General features: G+C 55.0%; 10 protein-coding genes across 10 annotated transcripts; 1 reads left to right on the forward strand and 9 right to left on the reverse strand.

The window, feature by feature from the left end:
• Positions 1–207: 207 nt before the first annotated feature.
• BKA78DRAFT_61871 (uncharacterized protein) lies at positions 208–1,443 on the reverse strand. Its single transcript, XM_066893483.1, has one exon. The coding sequence runs from the start codon at positions 1,219–1,221 to the stop codon at positions 355–357; it is 867 nt and encodes a 288-aa protein (XP_066738702.1). The 5' UTR covers positions 1,222–1,443; the 3' UTR covers positions 208–354.
• A 534-nt stretch (positions 1,444–1,977) lies between these two features.
• On the forward strand, positions 1,978–3,925 carry BKA78DRAFT_357615 (major facilitator superfamily domain-containing protein; the record flags this gene model as incomplete). The annotated part of the gene is made up of 8 exons (XM_066892246.1): positions 1,978–2,002; positions 2,049–2,208; positions 2,258–2,345; positions 2,395–2,473; positions 2,622–2,702; positions 2,762–2,960; positions 3,005–3,259; positions 3,322–3,925. 8 exons carry the CDS (start codon positions 1,978–1,980, stop codon positions 3,923–3,925), a joined length of 1,491 nt encoding a protein of 496 aa, XP_066738703.1.
• Positions 3,926–4,083: 158 nt separating this feature from the next.
• BKA78DRAFT_363505 (uncharacterized protein) lies at positions 4,084–5,275 on the reverse strand (the record flags this gene model as incomplete). The annotated part of the gene is made up of 3 exons (XM_066892486.1): positions 4,611–5,275; positions 4,431–4,504; positions 4,084–4,282 (listed from the first exon to the last, which is right to left on the reverse strand). Exons 1-3 carry the CDS (start codon positions 4,938–4,940, stop codon positions 4,084–4,086), a joined length of 603 nt encoding a protein of 200 aa, XP_066738704.1. The 5' UTR covers positions 4,941–5,275.
• Positions 5,276–6,677: 1,402 nt separating this feature from the next.
• Positions 6,678–8,230, reverse strand: BKA78DRAFT_357617 (uncharacterized protein; the record flags this gene model as incomplete). Its single annotated transcript, XM_066892247.1, has 3 exons — positions 6,678–7,422; positions 7,504–8,039; positions 8,093–8,230. The coding sequence occupies 3 exons, from the start codon at positions 8,228–8,230 to the stop codon at positions 6,678–6,680; spliced, it is 1,419 nt and encodes a 472-aa protein (XP_066738705.1).
• A 2,278-nt stretch (positions 8,231–10,508) lies between these two features.
• On the reverse strand, positions 10,509–11,525 carry BKA78DRAFT_357619 (uncharacterized protein; the record flags this gene model as incomplete). Its single annotated transcript, XM_066892248.1, has 1 exon — positions 10,509–11,525. One exon carries the CDS (start codon positions 11,523–11,525, stop codon positions 10,509–10,511), a length of 1,017 nt encoding a protein of 338 aa, XP_066738706.1.
• A 1,038-nt stretch (positions 11,526–12,563) lies between these two features.
• Positions 12,564–13,266, reverse strand: BKA78DRAFT_357620 (uncharacterized protein; the record flags this gene model as incomplete). Its single annotated transcript, XM_066892249.1, has 2 exons — positions 12,564–13,082; positions 13,138–13,266. 2 exons carry the CDS (start codon positions 13,264–13,266, stop codon positions 12,564–12,566), a joined length of 648 nt encoding a protein of 215 aa, XP_066738707.1.
• A 736-nt stretch (positions 13,267–14,002) lies between these two features.
• On the reverse strand, positions 14,003–15,148 carry BKA78DRAFT_300476 (uncharacterized protein; the record flags this gene model as incomplete). Its single annotated transcript, XM_066887206.1, has 1 exon — positions 14,003–15,148. The coding sequence occupies one exon, from the start codon at positions 15,146–15,148 to the stop codon at positions 14,003–14,005; it is 1,146 nt and encodes a 381-aa protein (XP_066738708.1).
• A 642-nt stretch (positions 15,149–15,790) lies between these two features.
• BKA78DRAFT_383999 (uncharacterized protein) lies at positions 15,791–16,608 on the reverse strand (the record flags this gene model as incomplete). The annotated part of the gene is made up of 2 exons (XM_066893084.1): positions 15,791–16,447; positions 16,501–16,608. The coding sequence occupies 2 exons, from the start codon at positions 16,606–16,608 to the stop codon at positions 15,791–15,793; spliced, it is 765 nt and encodes a 254-aa protein (XP_066738709.1).
• A 672-nt stretch (positions 16,609–17,280) lies between these two features.
• BKA78DRAFT_300478 (uncharacterized protein) lies at positions 17,281–18,174 on the reverse strand (the record flags this gene model as incomplete). Its single annotated transcript, XM_066887207.1, has 1 exon — positions 17,281–18,174. One exon carries the CDS (start codon positions 18,172–18,174, stop codon positions 17,281–17,283), a length of 894 nt encoding a protein of 297 aa, XP_066738710.1.
• A 1,639-nt stretch (positions 18,175–19,813) lies between these two features.
• Positions 19,814–20,732, reverse strand: BKA78DRAFT_357624 (uncharacterized protein; the record flags this gene model as incomplete). The annotated part of the gene is made up of 2 exons (XM_066892250.1): positions 19,814–20,536; positions 20,592–20,732. The coding sequence occupies 2 exons, from the start codon at positions 20,730–20,732 to the stop codon at positions 19,814–19,816; spliced, it is 864 nt and encodes a 287-aa protein (XP_066738711.1).
• Positions 20,733–21,442: the final 710 nt, after the last annotated feature.

Raw genomic sequence — 21,442 nt, forward strand, 5'->3', positions numbered from 1 at the left:
TGCGGCCCTCATGGCAATCCACTTCTTTTCAAACTTGTCAATCTCGTAGCGCTCATCCATCAGAGCCTCGAGCTTTCCCTTGCGTTCCTTGATGTACGCCGTTTGCTCCTCGGCTATTTGGTCGTCGTCCAGATTTCTCTTGCCAAGTCCAATGACGAAATCGCCGTACGCTTCGGCAACAGCACTGAGGTCATCCTTGATGAAGACGGGCTGATTGCCCGAAGTGCGCGAGCGGCCGTCATTGTCGCCCCATCCAGCATACGAGTAGTGATTCCACGAGTCGACAGTGGCGCACGGAATGGTTTCGAGCAGGCCCGCAAACTTTTGATTGAAGGCAAAACAATCCTCTTGCTGCTAGATGTTAGCTGGGACGAAGAAAAGTGAAGTGAGACGCACCTTGATGATTTTTTGACTAAAGCACTTTGTGCACCAGCGGCGCAGGAAAGCCCAGTATGTTTTGCGAGCTTTGGGCTCGTGGCACCTCATGCAACCTTGTCCGGAAAGTAAGTCGGCGTATTGGCGGTCGGTAATGCCAGAGGGAGTGGGCGGAAGGTCTGGTCCGAAGTGGTGACGCATGGCGTGCCTCCAAATGTGGCTGTACTCGAGGGCATGGAGAAAGTCCGGGCTGACCTTTTCATAAGTGAAGAGCATGGCCGGGTCGCTGAGCTCAAAGATGCGCTTCCAGACATCTTGGTAGACTGGCGTGTGGACTCGGCGATCCTTGCGTATCCTGGTGGGGCCGTTGGCCTTGGAAGTCTTTGACTTCTTGGCGGGCGGCGGGGTGGGCACTTCTCTCGAGATGGCGCGCTTTCCTAGGACGGAGGGCTCTGGTGGGTGAAGTGGTGGACGGGCGACCTGAGGCTCGACCTTGAAGGCGAGGACGCCATGGTCGTCGCGCATGGTGTAGAGATAGTGGGTTCCGTGAACCTGCGAGATCCAGACTTCGGATCGTTCTTCGTGGCGGGTGGATGGGTTGAAGAAGAGGTGGGGTGAGAGGTTGTTGGTCGAGGTTGCTAGCCAGCTACGGGAGGAGAAGTCGAAGACGAAGAGTCGGCCGTTGTGCCATTGGGATTGCCAGTGGGCGACGACAGGAGTGGAGGAAGGAGCGTGGGCGGTCGGGAGTTGAGGTGCGATGGTGCGCAGCGAAGGTGGGTCGGCAGGCTGGCAAAATTGTTGTTGAGAGAGTGCCTTTTGGGCAGCGACATGGCGATATGGCAGCATCTTGAAAAGACGCCTTATTGAAGCCGAGCAGCGCTGCTTTTCATGAGCGGGGGTTGAGACGGAAGCCGATCGACTGGCGGCGGCGGGCCCTGTCGGAGAGAGAAGGCAGGCGTGGGCGACGAGAGACGGGATGGCGGCGGAGACGAGCAGGAGGATGTTGTGGTGGAGGACAGGTTGAACATGGAGAGCGGGTCGGTGGTGTTGTCGTGGGAGTGTGTGGTGTGTGCAGAGAGCGACGGGAGACGAGAGAGTGCGACAACCCAAGGGCGGCTGCCGATCATCTTGGGGCGACGGACTTGGACCCGCAGGACCGGGCGCGAAGGCCACAGAGAGCCGCCTCCAACAACGTCGACACAGAGGGAGTGATTACTCATGCGCATCACGACTCACCATCTTCTTGTATTTTCTATGTAGCTATTTTTTCATCGTCATGGCCATGTCATAACCCCAACTGCCGTCGGCCCAGTGTCTGTGTGGGCACTGTATTGTAGTAGCTCCCGCCGAAATGTCGACCCCGGATCCCTGTCGTTGCGGATTGCGGAGAGTGGGTGAGCCAGTGGCCGACGCGGAGAACAAAAGCACAATGACCACCGCGCCGGCTCATGTCTCTTTTTTCCAGTCATCCACTCATGTCGGACACGGCTCTCTCGTCAAGCGCTAGCCACTTTGCTGCGACCTCGGGCAATAAATCCATCATGACCTCCTCGCGCCTTTGTCCCACCCTCTCCCTCGACTCTACCTCTCCCTCCGCCCACCATGGCCCGTCCTGACGCTCAAGAAAGTCTGTGTTCTACCGCTCCTGCATGGCCCACCTGACAACTCTGCAGAACTCGATCATGGCTCTCCACCGTCGCCCGCTGTCGAGTACGACGAGGACCTCCCAGTCGTCTGTCCGCCCCATACCACGGAGCGCAAGCTTGTCGCGCGCATAGACCTCCGCGTCATTCCCTTTCTCTGCATCATGTACCTGCTGGCTTTCTTGGACCGGTGCGCCTCTTCCACTCCCGTCTCTTTGGCCCCAGCTAAGCCTTGCCAGTGTCAACATTGCCAATGCCAACAGCTTCGGCCTCTCCGAGGAGCTCGGCCTTGCAAGCGCCAACAGCATGAAGTACAATACTGCTCTTGTGAGTCAATCAAGCCCAAGGCAATCCAACAACTTCTAATCAATAAAAGGTCATCTTCTTTGTGCCATACATCTTGTTTGAGATACCGAGCAACATTTTGATGAAGAAGCTCAAGCCAAATGTCTGGCGTACGTACATTATTTCCTTTAGATATTTTCAAGCCTGCCAAAAACACGCCCTAAGCGCGGGTCCCACCACGGTACACTAGCCATGTCCGTTGCGCTAAGCCGATCCCTCTCGAGGCGCACGAGCTCTAGCCGGCTAATACACAAACAGTCTCTGGCTGCATGTTCTTCTTTGGCCTAGTCACCGTCTGCCAAGGATTGGTCCAAAACTATGCTGGCCTGCTTGCTACTCGTACGACGTCCTCCACCAAGACATTGCCTTTTTGGGGCAGCATGATTAAGTTTGCATAGGCTTCTTCCTCGGCTTATGCGAGACGGGCATGTTTCCTGGGTGCTTCTACCTAATTGGAATGTGGTACCGCCGCCACGAAGCCCAGCGCCGATACAGCTTCTTCTTTAGCAGCACCACGCTGGCCGGAGCATTCGGTGGCTTGCTTGCGTCGGCAATTGGCAAGATGGACGGCATGCGAGACTACCGCGGCTGGCGTTGGTATGTTGCGCTCCTTCATGAGACACCACCTCTGACACTTTCAGGATTTTCATCCTCGAAGGCACCCTGACTTGCGTCGTCTCGCTCTTCTTCTTCTTTCTGTTGCCGAATTTTCCAGAAGAAGCAAAATGGCTTGGCGAGGACGAGAGGGAGTACGTCAAGGCGCGGCTAGAGGTTGACCAGGGCCGCTCCGCCGTTGAGCGCCGCATCACGCTGCGCGACGTTGGCAACGTCCTCAAAGACCCCAAGGTCATTGTCGGGGGTTTCATGTATTTTGGCCTCATTGTTCCTGCGTACGGGTACGTACGAATACGAACGCCACCGCTGACCTCGAGGCTAACACGGACAACCACTTCGGCAGATATGCCTACTTCTCACCCGCCATCCTCAAGACGTACGGCTACTCGCCCATCCAGACGCAACTGCACTCGGTACCTCCGTGGGCTTGCGCCTTTGTGTTCGCCATGATCATCGCTTGGGCCTCTGACAAGTTCAAGCACCGCCTCGCCTTCGCCGTCTTGCCCATCCTGGTAACCATCGCCGGCTTCGGCATGCTGCTCTCGCAGCCGCCCAGCGCGGAAAACAACAAGACGCTCTACGCGGCGCTGTTCCTCGTCGCCATGGGCTGCTACTCGGCCATGCCCATCATCGTGTGCTGGTTCGTCATGAACCTCGGCGGCCACCACCGGCGCGCCGTCGGCAGCGCGTGGCAGGTGGGCTTTGGCAACACGGGCGGCATCATTGCCGTCTTTGCCTTTTTGACAAAGGACGCGCCCCGCTACGTCCCCGGCTACAGCATCTGCATCGCCTTTTGCTGTTTCAGCTTGATTTGCATCGTCCTCTATGGCGCTCTGGTTTCCTGGGAGAATAGCAAGAGGGAGAGGGCCACGCCGGATCTGGGCTTGACGGCGCACGAGAAGACGGAGATGGGCGACTTGAGCCCCGACTACCGCTACCTCCTTTGATCCGCGGCGTGTCACGGGCATCTTTCCATCAGCGCTCGACGCTGGCTATGTATGTATAGTACTGCCTCGTGTATGTACAGCACTCCGGCTCAAAACTAAATACCAACCCCATCCCACACCATCCTCAGTCCTCTTCTGTTTCCTTCAACTCTGCCGCCTTACGCCACAATATCCCTCCACCCTTCTCCATCCTTCTCCCCAATCACCCCCTCGGCAACCATCTTCCTGATACTCTCAATGCTCTTCTCGACGGCCATCTTCGCCATGCCATCGTACTTGGCGCGCAGCTGGGCAATCTCGTCCGTCGCATCGGCCGACAGCTCCGGGTGCCGCCACTCGAAGATGTAGGTCAGGTACCTGCAGTCGCGGTCGTCAGAACCGGGGTCTGTCTTTCTGTGACGGGGAGGAGGGAAGGGGTGCGGCGTGGCTGGAGGGGATGTGGGAGGAGGGATGGGATGTGCAGTTGTTCGAGGTCAATGTAGAAAGAGAAGAGAAGAACACGTACAGGTCATCGTCGCCGCCCGCGCCCTTGCTGATCAAATTCGTGATGGTGCTGCCGTCCGTTTGCTGGAAGTCGACCTGCAGAATGCAAATACGCGTTAGCCATCCATTCCGTCTCGTCACTATCCCCCCTCTCCCCCTCCCCACCCCCCAAACCCAAAAAGATCCCAAGAAACAAACTCACCTTCCAGCCCCCCACAGCGACACACCTCTCCCGCACCTCCCTGCCCTCCTTGAACCTAACCCACCGCTCAACCACCCTTCCTTCGTCCTCCTCCTTCTCAACCCGACAATCCACAATCGCCGGCACAAAGTCCTGCGCCCGCCGCACCTTGCGGTGCAGGCCCGCCCACAGGTGCGCGTGGGTTAGTTTGCGAGGGAAGGAGGGCGTGGGCGGCGCCGAGGAAGTTTGGGCGGGCGGTGAGGGGGGGCTGGATGGTTGGGAGGAGGAGGAGGAGGAGGAGGTGGGGTTGACGGGGGACGTGTACGATGTGTGCAGCGTGATGCCGGGCATGGTTGCGGTTGCGGCCGTGGGGTGCGTGGGGCGCGGTGTGAGTGGTGTTTGGGGCGTGGTGTTGGTGGATGGAGAAAGCTGGCGGGCGGGCTGTTCGTGTAGATAGCTGGCTGGCTGGTTGTTCTTGCTGTACCCGAGGTAGGTAGCAACAGAGCGGTGCGGTGCAGTGCGACGCGAGGCAATTCGAATTGAGGAAACCCGTTGAGCACAAGACGAGAGGTGGAGTCGCGAAGACCAGCGCAGTGGCAGCGCTACCTTTTTGTATCTACGCCTTCATGCTGACAGCCAACCCAGCCCAGCGCGCACATATATGTGGGGCAGCCCTGCCTGTCTGCCTGCCTCGCGCCGGACAAGGGAGTCTGGCTCAGATTGTTTGGCACGCTACCGATAGGTCTCCGTATATTTGCAAAAAAGGTACCTAGCTGGGCTGCGCGCTTAGACGATAGCAACGACCATGACGCAGTTGCCAAATGCGCAGGCGCAGACAGGTAGGCGGGGAACCTGAAAGCTGGGGAGATCCACTCAGTGCTCGGGGGTTGGTGCAGCGGCTGCTAGAGGGCGCAAATGGGGGCGGACATTGTTGTGCCTGACGCACAACAACGGACGACAAAGGGCTGGGGTCGAAGTCGGGGCCGGACGCGGTTGATTGGGCGTCGCGCGTGTCGGGCGTCAAGGGACTGCTGGCTGTCGACCTACCACCTTGGCCGACGAGCATTCGGTGTTCGGGTTCGGTGTGGACGCGAGGGCGAAAGATGCGCTGTAAGCAGCTGGCCTTGCAGATGTGGGGAGGAGAGCAAGGGCGTTGTGGAGGTGGAGATATGTTGTGGAGCGCGATTGTATTGTAGAGACGATGATTGCGATTTTTTGATGGTGTTGAGGTTTGCAGAGGCGTTTGGGTTTCAAAGATGATTGTCTTGCCGCGCTGTCAAAGTGCTGAGCCGCAGCGTGGGGCTGACATTCCAGCCGGATTGACAAGGGCAGACAGACGCGCTCGTTCGCGTCGGAGGCGAATCCGATTCACGTTGCACTGGATGCACGACTGGGATGTTGGCCTTGGTCTGCAAAGAGAGAGTTCGAGAGAGATCTGAATCGAGGGATTGGCTGATGGAGCAAGGCGTGGCGCATCGTCGGGCCAGCTTCACAGCCATCAATATCAACCTTCTAATTTGATTTTGGGTTGCTGCGGCTTGGAAGACGCATCGCCACGGAATTCGGGCTTGCTACTCTCATGTCCCTGCATCAGCAACAAGAGAAAACTCCGTTAACCCAACTGCACACAAGCCGCCGACCTGAATCAGAGAAGAGAAGCCCAACTCCTATTAAAGATCACCTTGGTATCAAACGGTAAGCAAATCTGGGTCTTTTGCGACCCGACATTCATTCTCTCCAGCAGAGTCGTAACCATTGCGCCACGGTCGACCGTCCTTGGTCCGACTATTCACTCACCCGCCCGAGCCCAATCCAAACTGAAAGTTGAAAACAGATTCGAACGCCACCCTAGTGCCAAAGAGAAATGCATATCAAAGGAGAGGAGAAAGCTGTATAACAATGCGAGTCGTGACATCAGCGCTGCCGTGGACCGTTGATGCTGTATCAGAACGCTAATGTACTTGATTCGTGCGCCGTGCCGGTGCTGTCTCGGTCTAAGAGTGGGAAAGTCGAGTTGAAATGACAGCAGAAAAGTGTGGGCTGCCTTGGTAAGTTGAGTGGTCCGTCAGGTCCATCTGGTATCGTGGCTCAGAAAAACATGTCCTCGGCCCTCCTCCTGGCAGCGCCGCGCCCCTTGATCTTGTCCCCAAAGAGTTCCTTGCCTGCGTTGCTACCGCTCTTGAGAGGGAACAGCTCCTTTACATTGACCGGTTCAGCTGCAGCTCCTCTGATGTGGAAGCCCGATGCTTGCTCGCTGGCTCCTTTGACCGCAAAGCCTTCCGACTGGCCATGGTTGCGACCTCGGCCATTGCTGTTGCTACCGGGCAGAGGGTTGTTGATCCGGTCCTCCAAACTGCGGGGGTTGTTGGCGCTGATGCGGTCTGCAAGCGAGCGCGGCTGGTTTCTGACAAACGCGTCTTCGGTTGCGTCTGCGGCGTCAAAAGCGTCCTGCCGGCGATGGTTCGAGTGGGCAGTCTTGTTAGGGAACAGCTCGCGAGAGCGCTTGCCGGGAGTGTGTTTGTGAGGGAACAGCTCCTTCGGACTTGTTGGGCTGGCCGTGGAAGACAATACTGAAGTGGGCTTTTGTACCGGAAAGAGTTCCTTGCGGGAATTGGGGACGTCTGCGCCGCGACGCGCCGCAGCAGAAGGGGGAGTGTAACTGCGTCTGCGAACGTTGCGGGCCGTTGAGTTCTCGTCCTCAGCGAAGCCGTATCGGCCGTCGCCGTCTCGCAGCGGCGATGCGCTGCGATCGCGCAGCCGCCCGTCGTCCTTTTTGCTGGAAAATAGATCGCCCTGGCTCCTTCTCCTCCCCCTGCCGCGCCTGTCGTCCCGTCTGCTGTCAAGTGAGTCTGACCTTCGTCTCGTCCGGCGCCTGCTTCGAGCCCTCGTGTCCGACCCTCCATCTTCATCATACATGTCCACATCAAACGTTTCGGCTTGCTTCCGGCGTCTTTGTTCATTGTCATCATAGCGCCTCTTTCTAAACTCGCCATTCCCGCGATTGTTCCTTCCCTGTCGTCGCTCCCAAGGATCCTTGTCGGGGTTCATGAGGTAAAAGCGGCTGGCCTCGTGGGCACGAGCTTTCTTGACATCTGAGACGACCGACTGCCTGACTGCAAGCTCAACTTCTGGCTTGTCAAAGAAGGGCTTGGCCTTGCGCAGCTCCAAGGCCTGTAGGGATGCGATGTCTGAAAAAGAGGGGTCGGACAGAGCGCTCAATGCGGTTTGAGCAGACTCCGCGTCTTCATAGACGATGTTTGCCGAGGTGTCGTCGATCCATTCGATCCTCACGTATCTGTCGGTTGGAAAGTGCTCGAGTGCGAACGCTTTGATGTCGGCGGTGGTGAGGTTGTCAAGGCCCCTAATGTGGACCTTTTCGGGTTGAACTTCAGCTGCTGCGGCAGCTTCGCTGGCGAAAGCGGCGCTGGTATTGTTTGCCGCAAAGTCGTCCTGTTGGGGCACTGTCAGCGAGGCAGCGCTGACCGTATCGTGAGAGGGCGCACCGTTCTCATTGCTTCGGACTCGACCTGGCCCTCTGGCTCGGGGACAGTGAGGTCAATGTCCATGTCGATATCCATGTCGATGTCGTTGTAGGTGTTTTGGGCTGGCGCATTGCCAGCGCTGGCGAAGTCGAGGCTCATGGTGGGCTGAACGTTGTTCGTCTCCATGCCGCAGGTGTCGAGGAAGACAATGAAGACAATGGGAGGACTCGTTGGGTGGAAAGCCGACGGCAGCGAGGCATCTGCTGCGGGCAGTCACTCAGCCCCAACCTGAAGGCGGAAAGCGGGAGCGGGGTCCGTGCACCCAACCGGAACAACCGAGCTCCGCCTTCGAGACGACAAGCGATGAGCGACGACTTTGCTTATCACCATTGTTTGCATCCTGCGAGCAAAAGCTGGCATTGACATTGTCTCAAATCAATCCAAGCTGGTTGCACTTTGAGAGACACAAACGACTTCACATTTGATCGCCAAGTTGGGTGTTTCCTTGACTAGTTTGCATGCACATTCTTTGGTCTCTCTGAGATGTCTTTATTAAGATTTCTCAACTAACCTCCATCCCGTCTTAACTTTTGTTTTCTTTCTTCCCCAAGTCCTACGCATATCAGCTTTATCAGGTCCTTTCCCCCCTTTCTCTGCAAATCCTCTAGGCCCTATCCGTCCCCTTTTCAGCACTCTCTTCATCTTTCCCGTTGTCAAACTGCTCCTTTTTGGTTACTTTTGCGCGCACGTCACCAGGCGGTCCGGATTTGGGTTCTGACGTTCGTCGAACCCTGTAACCACGCGCAACTTCCGGCAGTACCAGTTGCGACACGCCCCAGGTGTTTTCTCAACGCCATGAACGTCGCCCAGGCGTTCATGAACCATCTCCCACATTCTCCATTCGCCTTCGTCGCGGCCGTAGTTCTCAACGACATGCCGCACACTCTCTGCCAGCGCGTTCTGCTCCTCAGTGCTCCAGCCTCTTGACTTCTTCGTCTTCTTCTCCTTCTTTTGGCTCTGATCGGGGGTGGGAAGAGCATTGGAAATGTTCTGCTGGCGAACCTGGGTGCTTTCGGGCTCTTCTTCTTCGCTGGAAAATCCACCCTCGCTGTAAGATTCGCCTTCGTCGGTCTCGGCGCTCGCATGGGCGGTCAAAATAGTCTTCGTGGCCCAGGGAGGTACGGAGACCGGATACCCGTTCTTTCCGTCGTCTGTCTGCTTGCTTGAAGACCTATCGGCGGCGGCGTGCGCGCTGTGGTCGACGGAAGTGGCTGCACCGAGCATCTGGTCTCGTCAGTATCCAAACTCTCATTTGAAGGAGGGGATCGTACCGCTTCGGCTGCTGGCTCATGGTTCTCGGCGCCCGTGTGATTGGCACCAGTGTAGACGATGGGCGTAAAAGTCTCGGGGGCGCGAAGCTCGTTCTCTTCGTTGTTGCTCTTCGGGCCTACGGGTATGGCGCTGTTGGAATCTTGCGCGATCCACTCGCCATCATGACTGGTCTCAGTCGCCTCCCTGTCTCCGACACCTGAACCATTGTCGGTTGAGCTTGGGTTGTTGGCCGCTTCGACTGCCGGCTCGAACTCCTCGGCGTGCACAGGACGGGGTGTGCGTGTTGTTGAAGTGACCTTGTCGACATGGCCTGTTTCCGTCTCATTGTTCGACCCGAAAATGGATGCGAGGATGGAGCCTCCCATGAAGATATCCGCGTCGTCGTTATCGTCATCGTCTGCCATGATCAAAGACTTGCCGAAAGCTGCAAAGGGAATCGCGGTCTCCTTGTCATGGTCTGAAATGATGATGATTCGAGGGTGATCTTCGCGCACTAGGACTCCTTCGACACGCCTTTCGAGCTGGTTTGCTTCGCCGTCTTCGGCCATTGCGCCGCCGCTGGATATTGTCTGGGCTGAAAAGGACAGTCGGTTGCGGTAAGGGTGGAGGGTAGAAGCGAATGGTGATGGAGAGTGGAGACGAATGGCGATGGAGAGTAGAGACAGATGGCGATGGAGTACCGTGGCGCAGAGCGACGAATTCACGGCTTGAAAGTGAAAGTGAACAGTGGTTGCGTCCTTCCCAAATTATTTTGCTGAGCTAATTCACAAAACAGAGCGGCCAGTTCTCAAGAATACTTTTGAACCCTATGGCAGAATGGCAAGAGCATGCGCTGTGATCTTTGGATAAGCCAGTACCAAGCAGAACTGCATTTGAAAAGCAAGTATTGACTTTTAAACTGCCATCTGACACCATCCCAGCAAGCTGCTCGCATCCAGACTCCGGCCAGAGAATACCGAATTTTCAATCCAGTCAAACCCTATGTCGTCCGATGTCCCTTCAAATTTTTTGATCTTTCGCAATGTTCCGCTAGCAGTTTTCCACCGGTGACCTCCCAACCCTCTACCTCCATTTTGCTGGCTATCTCTTCGACACCACCCTTGTCTTAAGCCGGTTCATAATCATCATCTTCTTCTCCTTCGTCGCCGTCCTCTTCATCATTATCGTCGCCATCACCATCCTCCTCGTCGGTTCCGTCCTCCGCCTCTTGACGACTCCTCTTCGAACCGGCCGCAGGCTTCTGTGCGCACGTCACCAAATTCTCGGGCTTCGCGGTCTTGCGCTCATCGAATCCGATCCTCGCTCGAAGCTTCCGGCAGTACCACATACGACACGCCGTGCCAGACTTGTCGACGTTGTGGACTTTCCTGACTCGCTCCCCGATGATTTCCCACATTTCCAAAACGTCCTCATCGTGGCCTCCATGCTCGACGACGTAGCGTACGCTTTCCGCCAACGCGCCCTCTTGGTCCTTGCTCCAGCCCCTGGTCGTCTTCTTCGGCTTGCTCGCCTTGGTGACACGGGCGGGACGACGCTTGTTTTGGCTCGCGGCGTTAGCCATCTTGGTGTTCGTGTCCATTTGGGTCTCAATTGAAGATGCGTGGGCGGAGGCGACGGTCAAGTTGTTGTGGTTCTGGTCATCGTTGGTCTCGTGGTCGACGGACTCGTTGAATTCCTTCTCTTTGCCCTTGAGGTTGCTGTTGTTGCTCTCCAGACGACCCGCAGAGTCGTGTTGTGGTGTGCTTGGGCAATGGTCTTCGCAAGTGGCAAGCTTCGCTTCGTGTTGAAGATCCGAGGCCTCTGTAAGGTGTGGGTCGGCGACCGCTTCAACAGCGGGCTCTGGGCTTGAGATAGCGCCATTGGGGGGTTGAGAAGGGCTGAGTTCGTGCGTCGCAGTGCTTCCCTGCAAGTCGGGTGCGTTCAATCCGAACACTGGGAAGGTCGAGGTACTTTTGCGAATTTTGCGGCGGCCCATGTATGGCGGATATTTGCCAAAGAGAGCGACATGTTGGGCTCCATCCACGTCGGTATCCGAGATTTTGATGAGCTGGGGGCGTTCTTCGATTTCCAGCTTCTCAAGCCCAAGCCTCGAAGGCGAGCGTGGGTCCTCGTCTCCGACCATGTTGAGAGTCCGAAAATTTAGTAGAAGACGGAGTAACCCTCAGATCATCCAGCTGGGCGACGACGTGGGCGGCGGTAAGACTGGCAAGTCAGGGTGATGGGTGATGAGGTATTGGCTGTGTGTAGGATCAGACGAAAAAGGGTGTGCGGATGTGACGAGGTAAACGTGCCGTGGCTTGCAAAGGAAAGTGCAACAGGTGTTGCTTCCTTCCCAAATAGTTTGGCCTAGCTAACCCACAAAAACAGATCCTCAGGCTCCCAAGAATGTTGGAGCTCATTTACAGAATGGCAAGAGCTACTGCTGCCACAGGTCTGATTCTACACCTGGCATTCTCTTTGCAAATGTTTTGTTATCACGAAAGCCCATATTCAACGGCCCATGTTCTTCCTTGGTCTGTCATTCTCATTCAAAAATATACCTTGATTTTAGGTTGTGCTAATCTATCGATAGGCTTTTGAACGGCAAAGTTCTTCTAGAGTGAGAAACGAAGAACAAGTCCTTGCTGTTGAACGCCCTGAGCCATATCCACCCGTTTCAGCAAAAAGCACCCACCCCCCACGCCGATGATCGCGCTAGTAATCTTTGCCCAACTGCGCCCTGCTCAGTCTCGTTGTTATCATGAGAGCCCATCTTCAAGGCTCTACCGGTGTCCTGGTCTAATGTTTGTCTCCCAAGGTAAATTCTCTGGTAACACTGCTCATTTGGCATCCTCTCGTGTCGTGGCTTTCGAGGCCACCACCGGTAGTGTTCCAAACAAGATTGGGATCAATCCCAGCCCAGTCATGTTTTCTTCGTCTTGCCGCTGGTGGTCTCAAGCGCCACTTTTGTTGCCACCCTGAGCAGAGGTGACCATCTGCCCAGGGTTGGCCGTCTTTCTCTCGTCATAGCCAGTCTCATCTCGCAGCCAGCGATTCCACCAAGAGCGGCAAGCCCCCGGCTTCTTTCTGAAACCGTGCAAGCGATCAAAACGCTCAGCGACCAATCGCCACATCTCCCAGACCTTCTCTTCTCGGCCATTCTGCTCCTCAATCACGTGTCTCACACTCTCCTCGAGAGCGCACTCTTGCGCCAGAGTCCAGCCTCGCTTTTTGGACCTTCGTGCTGGAGCTGTAGAGGGAGCTGGGGTTGGGCTTGGAGAGTCGGATCTGGAAGAGTAGGAGGAGGAGGAGGAGGAGGAGGAGGAGGAGGAGAAGGAGGGTCACTGATGTAGGTGTTGTTGTCGTCTCCAAGTTTCGATGGTGCGGGAGAGTAGTGGCTTCTGCCGTCTTGAGTCGGCGCGATAGCAGAGGCCAGGGCGGAATCGTCGTCATGGGCTGTCTTGGAGTGGCCGGCGGTGATTGGTGACGATGGTGACGACATAGCCTGAATGGCTGGTGGTGACGCTGGGCGTGACGAAGGGGCCGGCAACGGTGAGGCGGCCTGGGGAGTTCGATCTTGCTGATTGACTTCTAATTGCGTGGCAGATTCTCCTGGCGTCGTCAAAACAGGCGCATCCCCGAACGGCCAAGTACCGCCCATTGAGGTCAATCTCCTCCGCTTGGCCATGCGTCTGCCGAACTAAGCAATGTCAGTTCCTGTCTCGTCAAGGGTTCATCTGCGCAATGCTACTGACCTTCTGCTCTTCATCTGCGTCGCTCTTGCCAAAGCTGGAGACGTGACCAGCTGCTTCATCGACATCGCATTCGGTGATGACCACGTTGCGCGGGCGTTCTTCGTTGGTGATAGAGCGCTGCAAGCTCATGGTTGGTTTGTCTGATGGCTTGCTCGTCGCAAAGGTGGACCGGAGTAATGGAAGTGGAGTCGGAGGAAGAGGCTGGGTCTGAGGTGGAGGTGATGATGATGAGACGAGGATGTTGCTGATTTGGTCCGAAGATCATATCAAAGACGATGAGCCGCGCAAAGGTAAGCCGCACATGAATCGACTGTGAAAGCAAGTAAAGTGAAAGTGAACCAACGGATTCGCTTGCCTTACAATTTGACTGAGCTAATGCTCATTTGCAGGCTCTCGAGAATCAAAGCATCTGACTCGTGAGGGGCAAAGTGCAGAAATAACTCCTTCTTGGAGTTGTTAGATCATTGCGGGTGTAAGGATATACAGATGTAAGTGCTCCAAAAGCCAAGTTCTTCCTACAGGAAACACTTCAAAAATGTCCACCAACAGCATCACTTGGATTAGCCGTTTTGACTCACTTCAATGTACCATGGGCTTCCTGGGTCTAAGGTTCTTCTTGAAAGGTGAGTCTTTTGATGGCTGCTAGGAAATTCTGTCTGAAAAGAAAAGGTTGACCGGACGCAATCTTCCCGTCCATGTCCAATATCCTCCATTTTTGCTCCATCGGTCTAGCCCTCCCACTTTAGTTTTCTTGACCTCATAGCCGTCGCAATCGGCCTTTTCGGCATCTCTTAATCGTCTTCCTGGGTCTTTGTTTGGTGAAAAACTGACAGCGCCATCCCGTCTTCAACTCCACCTGTGACGCCTATTTGACCAGGTTGCTGGCCGCCATCCTCGCCCTTTTGGGGGCCTTTTTGTCGTCTTCATCTCCATCGTCATCGTCCTTTTTTCGTTTTGGTCCGTCCTTCTTCTTCCCTTCCTGTGAACAGCTGACCAGGCTGTCTGGGTTCGGCGTCTTTCTCTCGTCGAAACCCGTCTTCTTCCGCAGCCTCCTGTTGTACCAGTTCCGGCATGCAGACATTGTCTTCTGCACGCCATGCACCTCATTGACCCTCTCTGCTATAATCTCCCACATCTGCCAGACTAATTCTTCAAGGCCTCCATTTCCGACGACATAGCGCACGCTTTCGGCAAGTGCAGCTTCTTGCTCTGGGGTCCAGCCCCTTGTCGATGTGGCTGGTGTAGAAGGAGCTGGGAGGGCTCGCGCGGTCGAGTTCCTGGTGCGTGAGGACGTTGCGTTATTGGTTCCAGCAGTGCCCCGTGTGGCCGCTGTAGAAGGATCTTGGAGGGTTCGCGCAGTCGCATTCTCGGTGTAGGAGGACGTAGTGTTGTGCGTTTCGGCAGTGTTCAGGGTGACCGGTGTAGTTGGAGCCTGGAGACCTCGCGCAGTCTCATTTTCGTTGTTAGAAGACGAATTGTCGCTGACTTCTTCAGTGCTCGAAGTCCCTGGTGTGCTGGGGTAGTCGGTTCGGCTATCAATCTCACCGCCACGAGGCTCGACAACTCCTTCGGCTGCAGGCTCTCGCATTACACCAGACCGGATGTTGTTGCTGTCCGAGTTGCTTTGAGTGATTGCGCCACCGTGGTGGTAGGCCTCGTCGGCAGTCTCGCTGGGATGGTCTTCAACGACTGCTCCAGCCTCGTGGATGTCGGCTGAAGTCGTGTGGGATAGTAGTGGGGTGGATGAACGAGAGCGAGTCTCCGAAAAGGCGGCGGGCGCAATCGAATCATCTGGGACGGGTCTCTCTGCTTCAAACAGTGGGAAATGGGAGGTGTATCGGCGGGCTCTTCGGTGAGATTGAAAGACTGAGCGCTGCCTGCCAAAATTGGCAACGAGATTGGCTGCATCTTCAGCATCTTCGACGGAGATCAGATTGAGTCGTGGGCGCTCCTCAGATTCCAAATCGTGGTTGTGCGCCTTGGGCCGGTCTGCTTCGCCGCCCTCGGACATGGTTGAGATGCAGTCGAGCACTGTTGATGTGATTGAGGAGTTGAAGTGGTTGTCAGGAGCTGGAAGTGTCAAGAGCTGAAGGTGTTGAGAGGTGGAGCCTGTAGACGGTCGGTTTGGAGAAAGAGCGCGCAGAGAAGACAGAGCACCGTGATGACTTTTGTAACAGTCAGGCGAGTGTTAAAAGCCATCGTTCTGTCCTTCAAGATTGAGGGCTAACGCACAAGAGCAGGATTCCTCAGGCAGGAATCGACTGACTTGGGCCACCGCCTGCCTGAGTCTACTGTACGTCCTCACCATGATCTAAGATGATCTTGTCTTCGAGCTTACTGATCTGTTGATAGGGTTTGAAAAATTTAATCACTCCCATAAAATATACTAACAAGAAGGTCCTTTCTCTTGGCCAGCCCAAGGCAAACTATTATGGAATTCTCAAGAATGCCGCAAATCCACCTTCTCGTTCGTCCGTCTCAACTTAGTTCTTCCATCTCAACGCAGTCCGTCCTATGGCGCGCTGTCCGCTTTCGTCTGCCATCACCCCGATCATTTTCGAGGCCCTCCAATTGCCATATCCTTCGCATGTCGTCTGAGCCTTTTTCGCGTCTCTCCCTCGTCACTCCAGACCTTTCTAGTCCGTGAAACCTCCTACTGTGCAGAAGTCACCAAGTTCGCATTGGGAGTCTGGCGTTCGTCGTATCCAGTATCCTGACGTAGCTTCCTGCTCCACCTCATCCGGCAAGCTCCAGCGGGCTTGGGGACTTCATGTAAATCGTTCAGACGCTCAGCAATACGGTCCCACATATTGAAAACCTTCATGCTGCGCCCATCCTCGTTCTCAACGACATGGCGAACGCTCTCCTCAAGAGCGAGATCCTCTGCCATTGTCCATCCCCCTTTCGGCTTTGGAGTCTGGGCGGTTGGGGTGTTGGTCGTAAGCGAGTTGCTCGGGGTGTTGGACGTGATTTCAGGAGAAGGAGATTCTCTGATGCGTGGGCTTGAAGAGCTGGCCTCGGATTGCTTCTCGTGGCCGTCGGGGGAAACTTCGCTAGTTTGCAGCGGCGTCAAGTCGCGGGTTGGGGGAGCGGGCGAAAGCTGTACTGGCGAAAGAGACAGAGAGGGAGAAGAGGGTACCAGAAGTGGATTGGCGGGCGAGGCCGGCGGTGGTTGATCCTCAGGACTGGTCTCGCGTGAAAGAGTCGTCTCTGTCGATTGAGGAGTCGGAGCAGGACTGTTGAAGGGAAATGGGAGCGTGTCGCCTTCGCCTTGAGCGGTCAATATGGTCCTGGGTCTCTGCAATCGATGCTGGAAATAGTCAGTGATGTCCAAAAGGTGTTTCGGGGAGCTTCGATTCTGACCTTTTGCTGGACCACGTTGTGGTACTTGCCAAATGCGAACACCGAGTCGTCTGCCTCTTCAACGTCGCCCGTAGAGATTTGAATGATCTTTGGGTGGGATTCAGACATGGCTGAAGTGTGTCTGCTGGTGGGATGATATGAGGACTGTCAAGAGGCTTGATCTGGATTGCCGCTATCAAGTTGAGAAAAAGGTAGCTTCAGAAAGGCGATGTTGGGCTACGACGCGTAGAAGGAGTGTCAGCCAAGCACCACCTGGACGAAGCAATCGATACCACGTCAAAGCGAGAGTGAAAGGGAAAGTGAAAGTCCCCCATTCTCCCCTTGAAAGGTTACCGTTGCTGATGCACAAGGGCAGAATCTCGGCAGCAGTAATCAATTCGATTGGATTCCAAATTCAAGCAAAGCAAGACCAGCTATTTCTATACTCAATGAGTGATAAATATATCTGACGGATTGTCATCTAGTACCTGTCGTGCGAACGCAGCTGTAAGTCCTCAAGACCTCTGGTTGTCCGACGAACCAATCGTCCGAGCAATTCAAAGCGATGGAGACAAGGGGAAAAAAAAAAAAAAAAACACGTTCGATCCCATCGCTCTTCCCACGTCAATGGACACCCTCAGCTCTTCCGCATCGTCCTTTTGAGTCCTCCCTTTGGTTACTTCAGGCCTAATTCCTCGAGAGTGACATCCTCTGATGCTTTCTCACAATTGCATCACTTGTCTTTGTTTCCGTCCCGGTGTTCTTGCCATAGAGTATTCATCTTGCCTCCCGACCCTCTTTCTACTGAGCTGAGGTGGTCAAATACTGATTCGGAGTCTGGCGCTCGTCAAAGCCTGTCTCCGCACGGAGCCGACGGTTCCAAAGCATCCGGCAGGCCCCTGCAGTTTTCGTAAATCCATGAAAATTGTTCATGCGTTCGGCAACCCGATCCCACATTTGGAAGACGGGCATGTTCCGTCCATCTTCGTTTTCGATCATGTGGCGCACGCTCTCATCGAGAGCAGCTTCCGTTGCAAGCTCCCAACCTCTTGTCGTCCTGCGAAGTGGAAAACTGACCGTGGTGTGGGAGGGAGTAGACGAAGGAGAGTCATTGTCGCGAGGAGCAGAGCCATTGATGGATGGAGAAGGAGAGTCGATGTTGGAGGGAGTAGGAAAGTTGATGGTGGAAGTAGAGGGAGAGGTGCTCCAACGAGGGCTCGGAGGGTTGACGTCGGCATGTTCCTCTCGGTCGACAGTAGAGGTCTCGCTGCTTTGCGATGTTGTCAACGGAATCAAAGGATCGAGAGCTCTTGCAGTCGGTGAAGATGGAGGGCTGTGGGCAGGTGCCGGAAGTGACAAATTGGGCGACGCTGGACGCAATGTCGATGGCGGAGTAGCCTCTGTCCTCGTGTTGCCCGACGAGATTGTCTCAGCCAGTTGCAGGCGCCTTGGATCGAATGGACCATCGAGAATCGGAACTCTGGCACCACTGGATGTCAATCTGCGCCAGCCACGCTGGGAAGGATCAGTGTCTGTCATCACTTTCTGGGGACCTGAAGAGCTTACCCTCTGCTGAACCTCTGCTTTGTAGTCGCCAAATGCGGCCACGAGGCCAGCTGCTTCTTCGACCTCGGTCTCTGAGATACCAATGACCCTTGGGAATTCTTCTGGAATGGAGGAGCCCGGTGGATCCATGACGAGGTCTTGGAATGCAGCAAAGTAGAGATTGGGAAGACGGATCTTAGCGATGGTGGTGATAGCTTGAGTAGTTGAAGGTGTTGGTGGTTGAGGTCAAGATCTGGCGGTCGTACGGTGGAGGAAGAGCCTAGCCGAATCCGAAGCGAATAGGCAAGTGCAAGTCAAGAGGCAAGCTTGCTTCTTTCCAAAATTTTGCTCATCTAGTGTGATTCGCAAACGCAGACCTCCTGCGAAGCACCTCTGTTGAAACAAGCGAAGATCGATTTGTCGTCATCCACGTTGTCGTCCAAATCCTCCTCCTGCTCTTCGGCCTCTCATCTGTCGTCCAGGTCGTCTTAATTGTCTACGTCTTCGTCTCTCTAATCTCGTCTCTTCGCTCCTCAGCCCTATTTCTTCGCTCGGCTCTTCTTGCTGACTTGGGCGGGCTGAACGACATTTGATGGCATTTGCGTCTTTCTCTCGTCGAAGTAGGTTGGTTCCTCACTGTGCCATCGATTCCAAACGATATGACTAGCCTCCGATCCTCCCTAGTCTTTGAGAGTTAATGCGAGGTGTCGAGGCACTCCGAAATCATTTCCTACACTCGCAAATATTTCCTTCGCGACCGTTTTGCTGCTCAACCACTTGGTCGACAGACTCCTCGAGGGCGCATTCTTGCTCTATCGTCCAGTTTTCGTCGTGGATATTCCCTTCTTCACGGATCCTGCTGTCTTCAGCATCCGCAAACCGGCAGGGGAAGACGCGACGTCATCCAGCCACTTGGACCTGCTTGTGCTCGCCATCTGATTGGCCGGCAATTCGAGATTCTGTGACTGCTTCGTTCGAAGTTGACTTCGCGGTTGTGGTAGGCAGGCGCGATCTGCCACTAGCGTAGATCATGCTTTGCGCGCTCGACGTACGATTGGTCGACGATTCGAGATTTTTTGTTTGCTACGTTCGACGCTCGACGCGCAGGAGAAATTGGGAAGGTGGATGGGAGGTCTGGGCACTGATGTCCCGTGCAGGGCTTCTGATTAGTAGGGAGTGCTTACTTACTCCTACTCGCCTACTTTGCCGCCCTCTTACTCTCAGCCGGAGCTTTTGTTCCCACCTTGTGAAAATGTCACCATCTGTCCTTGGTTAGGTGTTTTCCTCTCATCGAAACCCGTCTCAACTCTGAGCCAACGGTTCCACCACAATCAGCAAACCCCCTTGTCCTTAGAGAAGCCATGCAAGCTGTCGTTACAGTCTAAGACCATCTCCCACATTGTCCAGACCTTCTCGCTCCGACCTTCCCATTGTTCAATGACGAATCTGAAGCTCTCTTCAAGAGCGCATTCTTCTGCGAGAGACCAGCCCCGCTTGCGCCTGGAAGCTGAGACTGGAGTAGAGGTTGGGTTGGCGACTAGAAAGTCGCTTTCGAAAGATGACGATGAATCAATGGAAGCATCAGCGTGGGTGGAGATTATTTTGTAAAATAATAGAGAGAGCTTTTTGAGAGATGAAGCAGCTGCTAAGAATGTATGAATATTGATCTGCAAACCCCAAGTCCTTCTGAAGTCTCCTGGGCCAACCACGTGGGCCGGCGCAACCAATCCCGCCCTTGTTTAAATTTCCTCCATCCTCTCAGTCTCCATCGTCGTTGGGATCTATTCCCCTAGCCCTCACTTTTACTTCCACCCTGAGCGGACGTTGTCATTTGTGCCTGGTTGGGGGTCTGCCTCTCATCAAACCCTGTTTCCTCCCGGAGCCAACGGCCCCACCACGACTTGCACGCTCCCTTGGACTTGGAGAACTCGTGCAGAGTCTCCATCCGCTCCGAAACCATCTGCCACATTCTCCAGACCGTCTCATTACGGCCATCTTGTTGCTCCACAACGAACCGAATACTCTCCTCAAGAGCGCACTCTTGGGCGAGACTCCAGCCTCGTTTGGACCTCGAAACTGGAGCTGGAGCTGGAGCTGGAGCTGGAGCTGGAGCTGGGAATGGCTCTGCAGGGTCGTGTCCGTCGGAGGATGATTCCGAAGAAGTTGAAGGGGATGGAGAAGACGGAGCATGGGTCTGGGCGTGGCCGTCTTCATCATCTTCCTCGGGACCGTCAGTCGGATCGTTCTTATCGCTCGACGATGTCAGGATCGAGTTCTCGCTGCGATTGGGCTCTGGGTTGTCTTCGAGGGTGAGGGCAAGCGATTGCTCCTGCTCGGGTGTAGGCGGCGGAGGAGACAGAGATGGTGATGCGGTTCCGAGGGTACGCTCCGAAGTTTGCGTCTCCACGGAGTTGTGCTCAAATAAGTTGGCTCCGGTCAGGGCCGCGTGATCTCTCGTCGCCTCAAGTGGTGGAAACGCGTCGTCTCTCGGCGTCAATCTACGCTTGACATACTGGAAAAAATCAGTCAGTGAGCGCCGTAATCTTCCAGAGGCCGTGTGGTCTAACCTTTATCTCGACCATTGGTCGGCATTGACCAAACGAAGCCACGAGATTGCTCAATTCACGATCCGAGTCGGCAACAGTGACAGTACGCGGGTTATCGTTGGAGACGTTGGTGGAGAGCTGTTGCGGAGTGCTGGAATCCATCGCTCCGGTTGGACGATGAGAGTTTCCAGTGCCGTTAATACCGATGATGTCGAGGGAGGATGTGCGGACGGTGAGGAGCAGTCAGGAAAAAAGAGATGCAGGTGTGGGTGATGGTGGTGATGCTGGTGGTCGAGCTTTGGAGGATGTTGCGGTAGAAGAATTCAAGACCTGAAAAGGCGGAGCGGGTGTGAAAGGCTTCATGAGCTTCAGCTAAAACCCCTAGGAAGGAGCGGGTAGCAAGATTTTGCGCAACTACAAATATTTTGGGAAGTGAACGGCAGATTTCTTTTCACAAATCCACTTGATTAGCCGAAAGGAAGGCAAAACGGGCGACTTCCGCATATACAGAGATCATGCTCTCGACAGTGTAAGTGAATGTGACTGCTGCTTTGCTAATACATGGAAGGTCGTTCGTCTCCCAATTTTAACACTAAAACAAGGTTATATTCTGGGATAAAAATGCTGCGAAATCCCCTGTCTCGTCCGCCAGCACCAGAAAGAGGCCAGCAAGACTACATCTGTCGGTCAATATGTATCCCTCGATCCCCTGTTGTCCGCCAAAGGAAGAGAAGAACGAACGATTGCCGGTCAAACCCTTTGTCCAATTGAATTCCCACTCAATTGAGTCCGCGGCGTCGCTCTCACTTTACCAGCCGTCCACAGTTGGTAGTCCTCAATCTTGTGCCCTTTGGTGCGCCTCTTTTGTTATC

The sequence above is a fragment of the Phyllosticta capitalensis genome (genome assembly GCF_038381095.1).
Source record: "Phyllosticta capitalensis strain CBS 128856 chromosome Unknown BKA78scaffold_13, whole genome shotgun sequence".
In the NCBI taxonomy this organism is placed as follows: Eukaryota; Fungi; Ascomycota; class Dothideomycetes; order Botryosphaeriales; family Phyllostictaceae; genus Phyllosticta; species Phyllosticta capitalensis.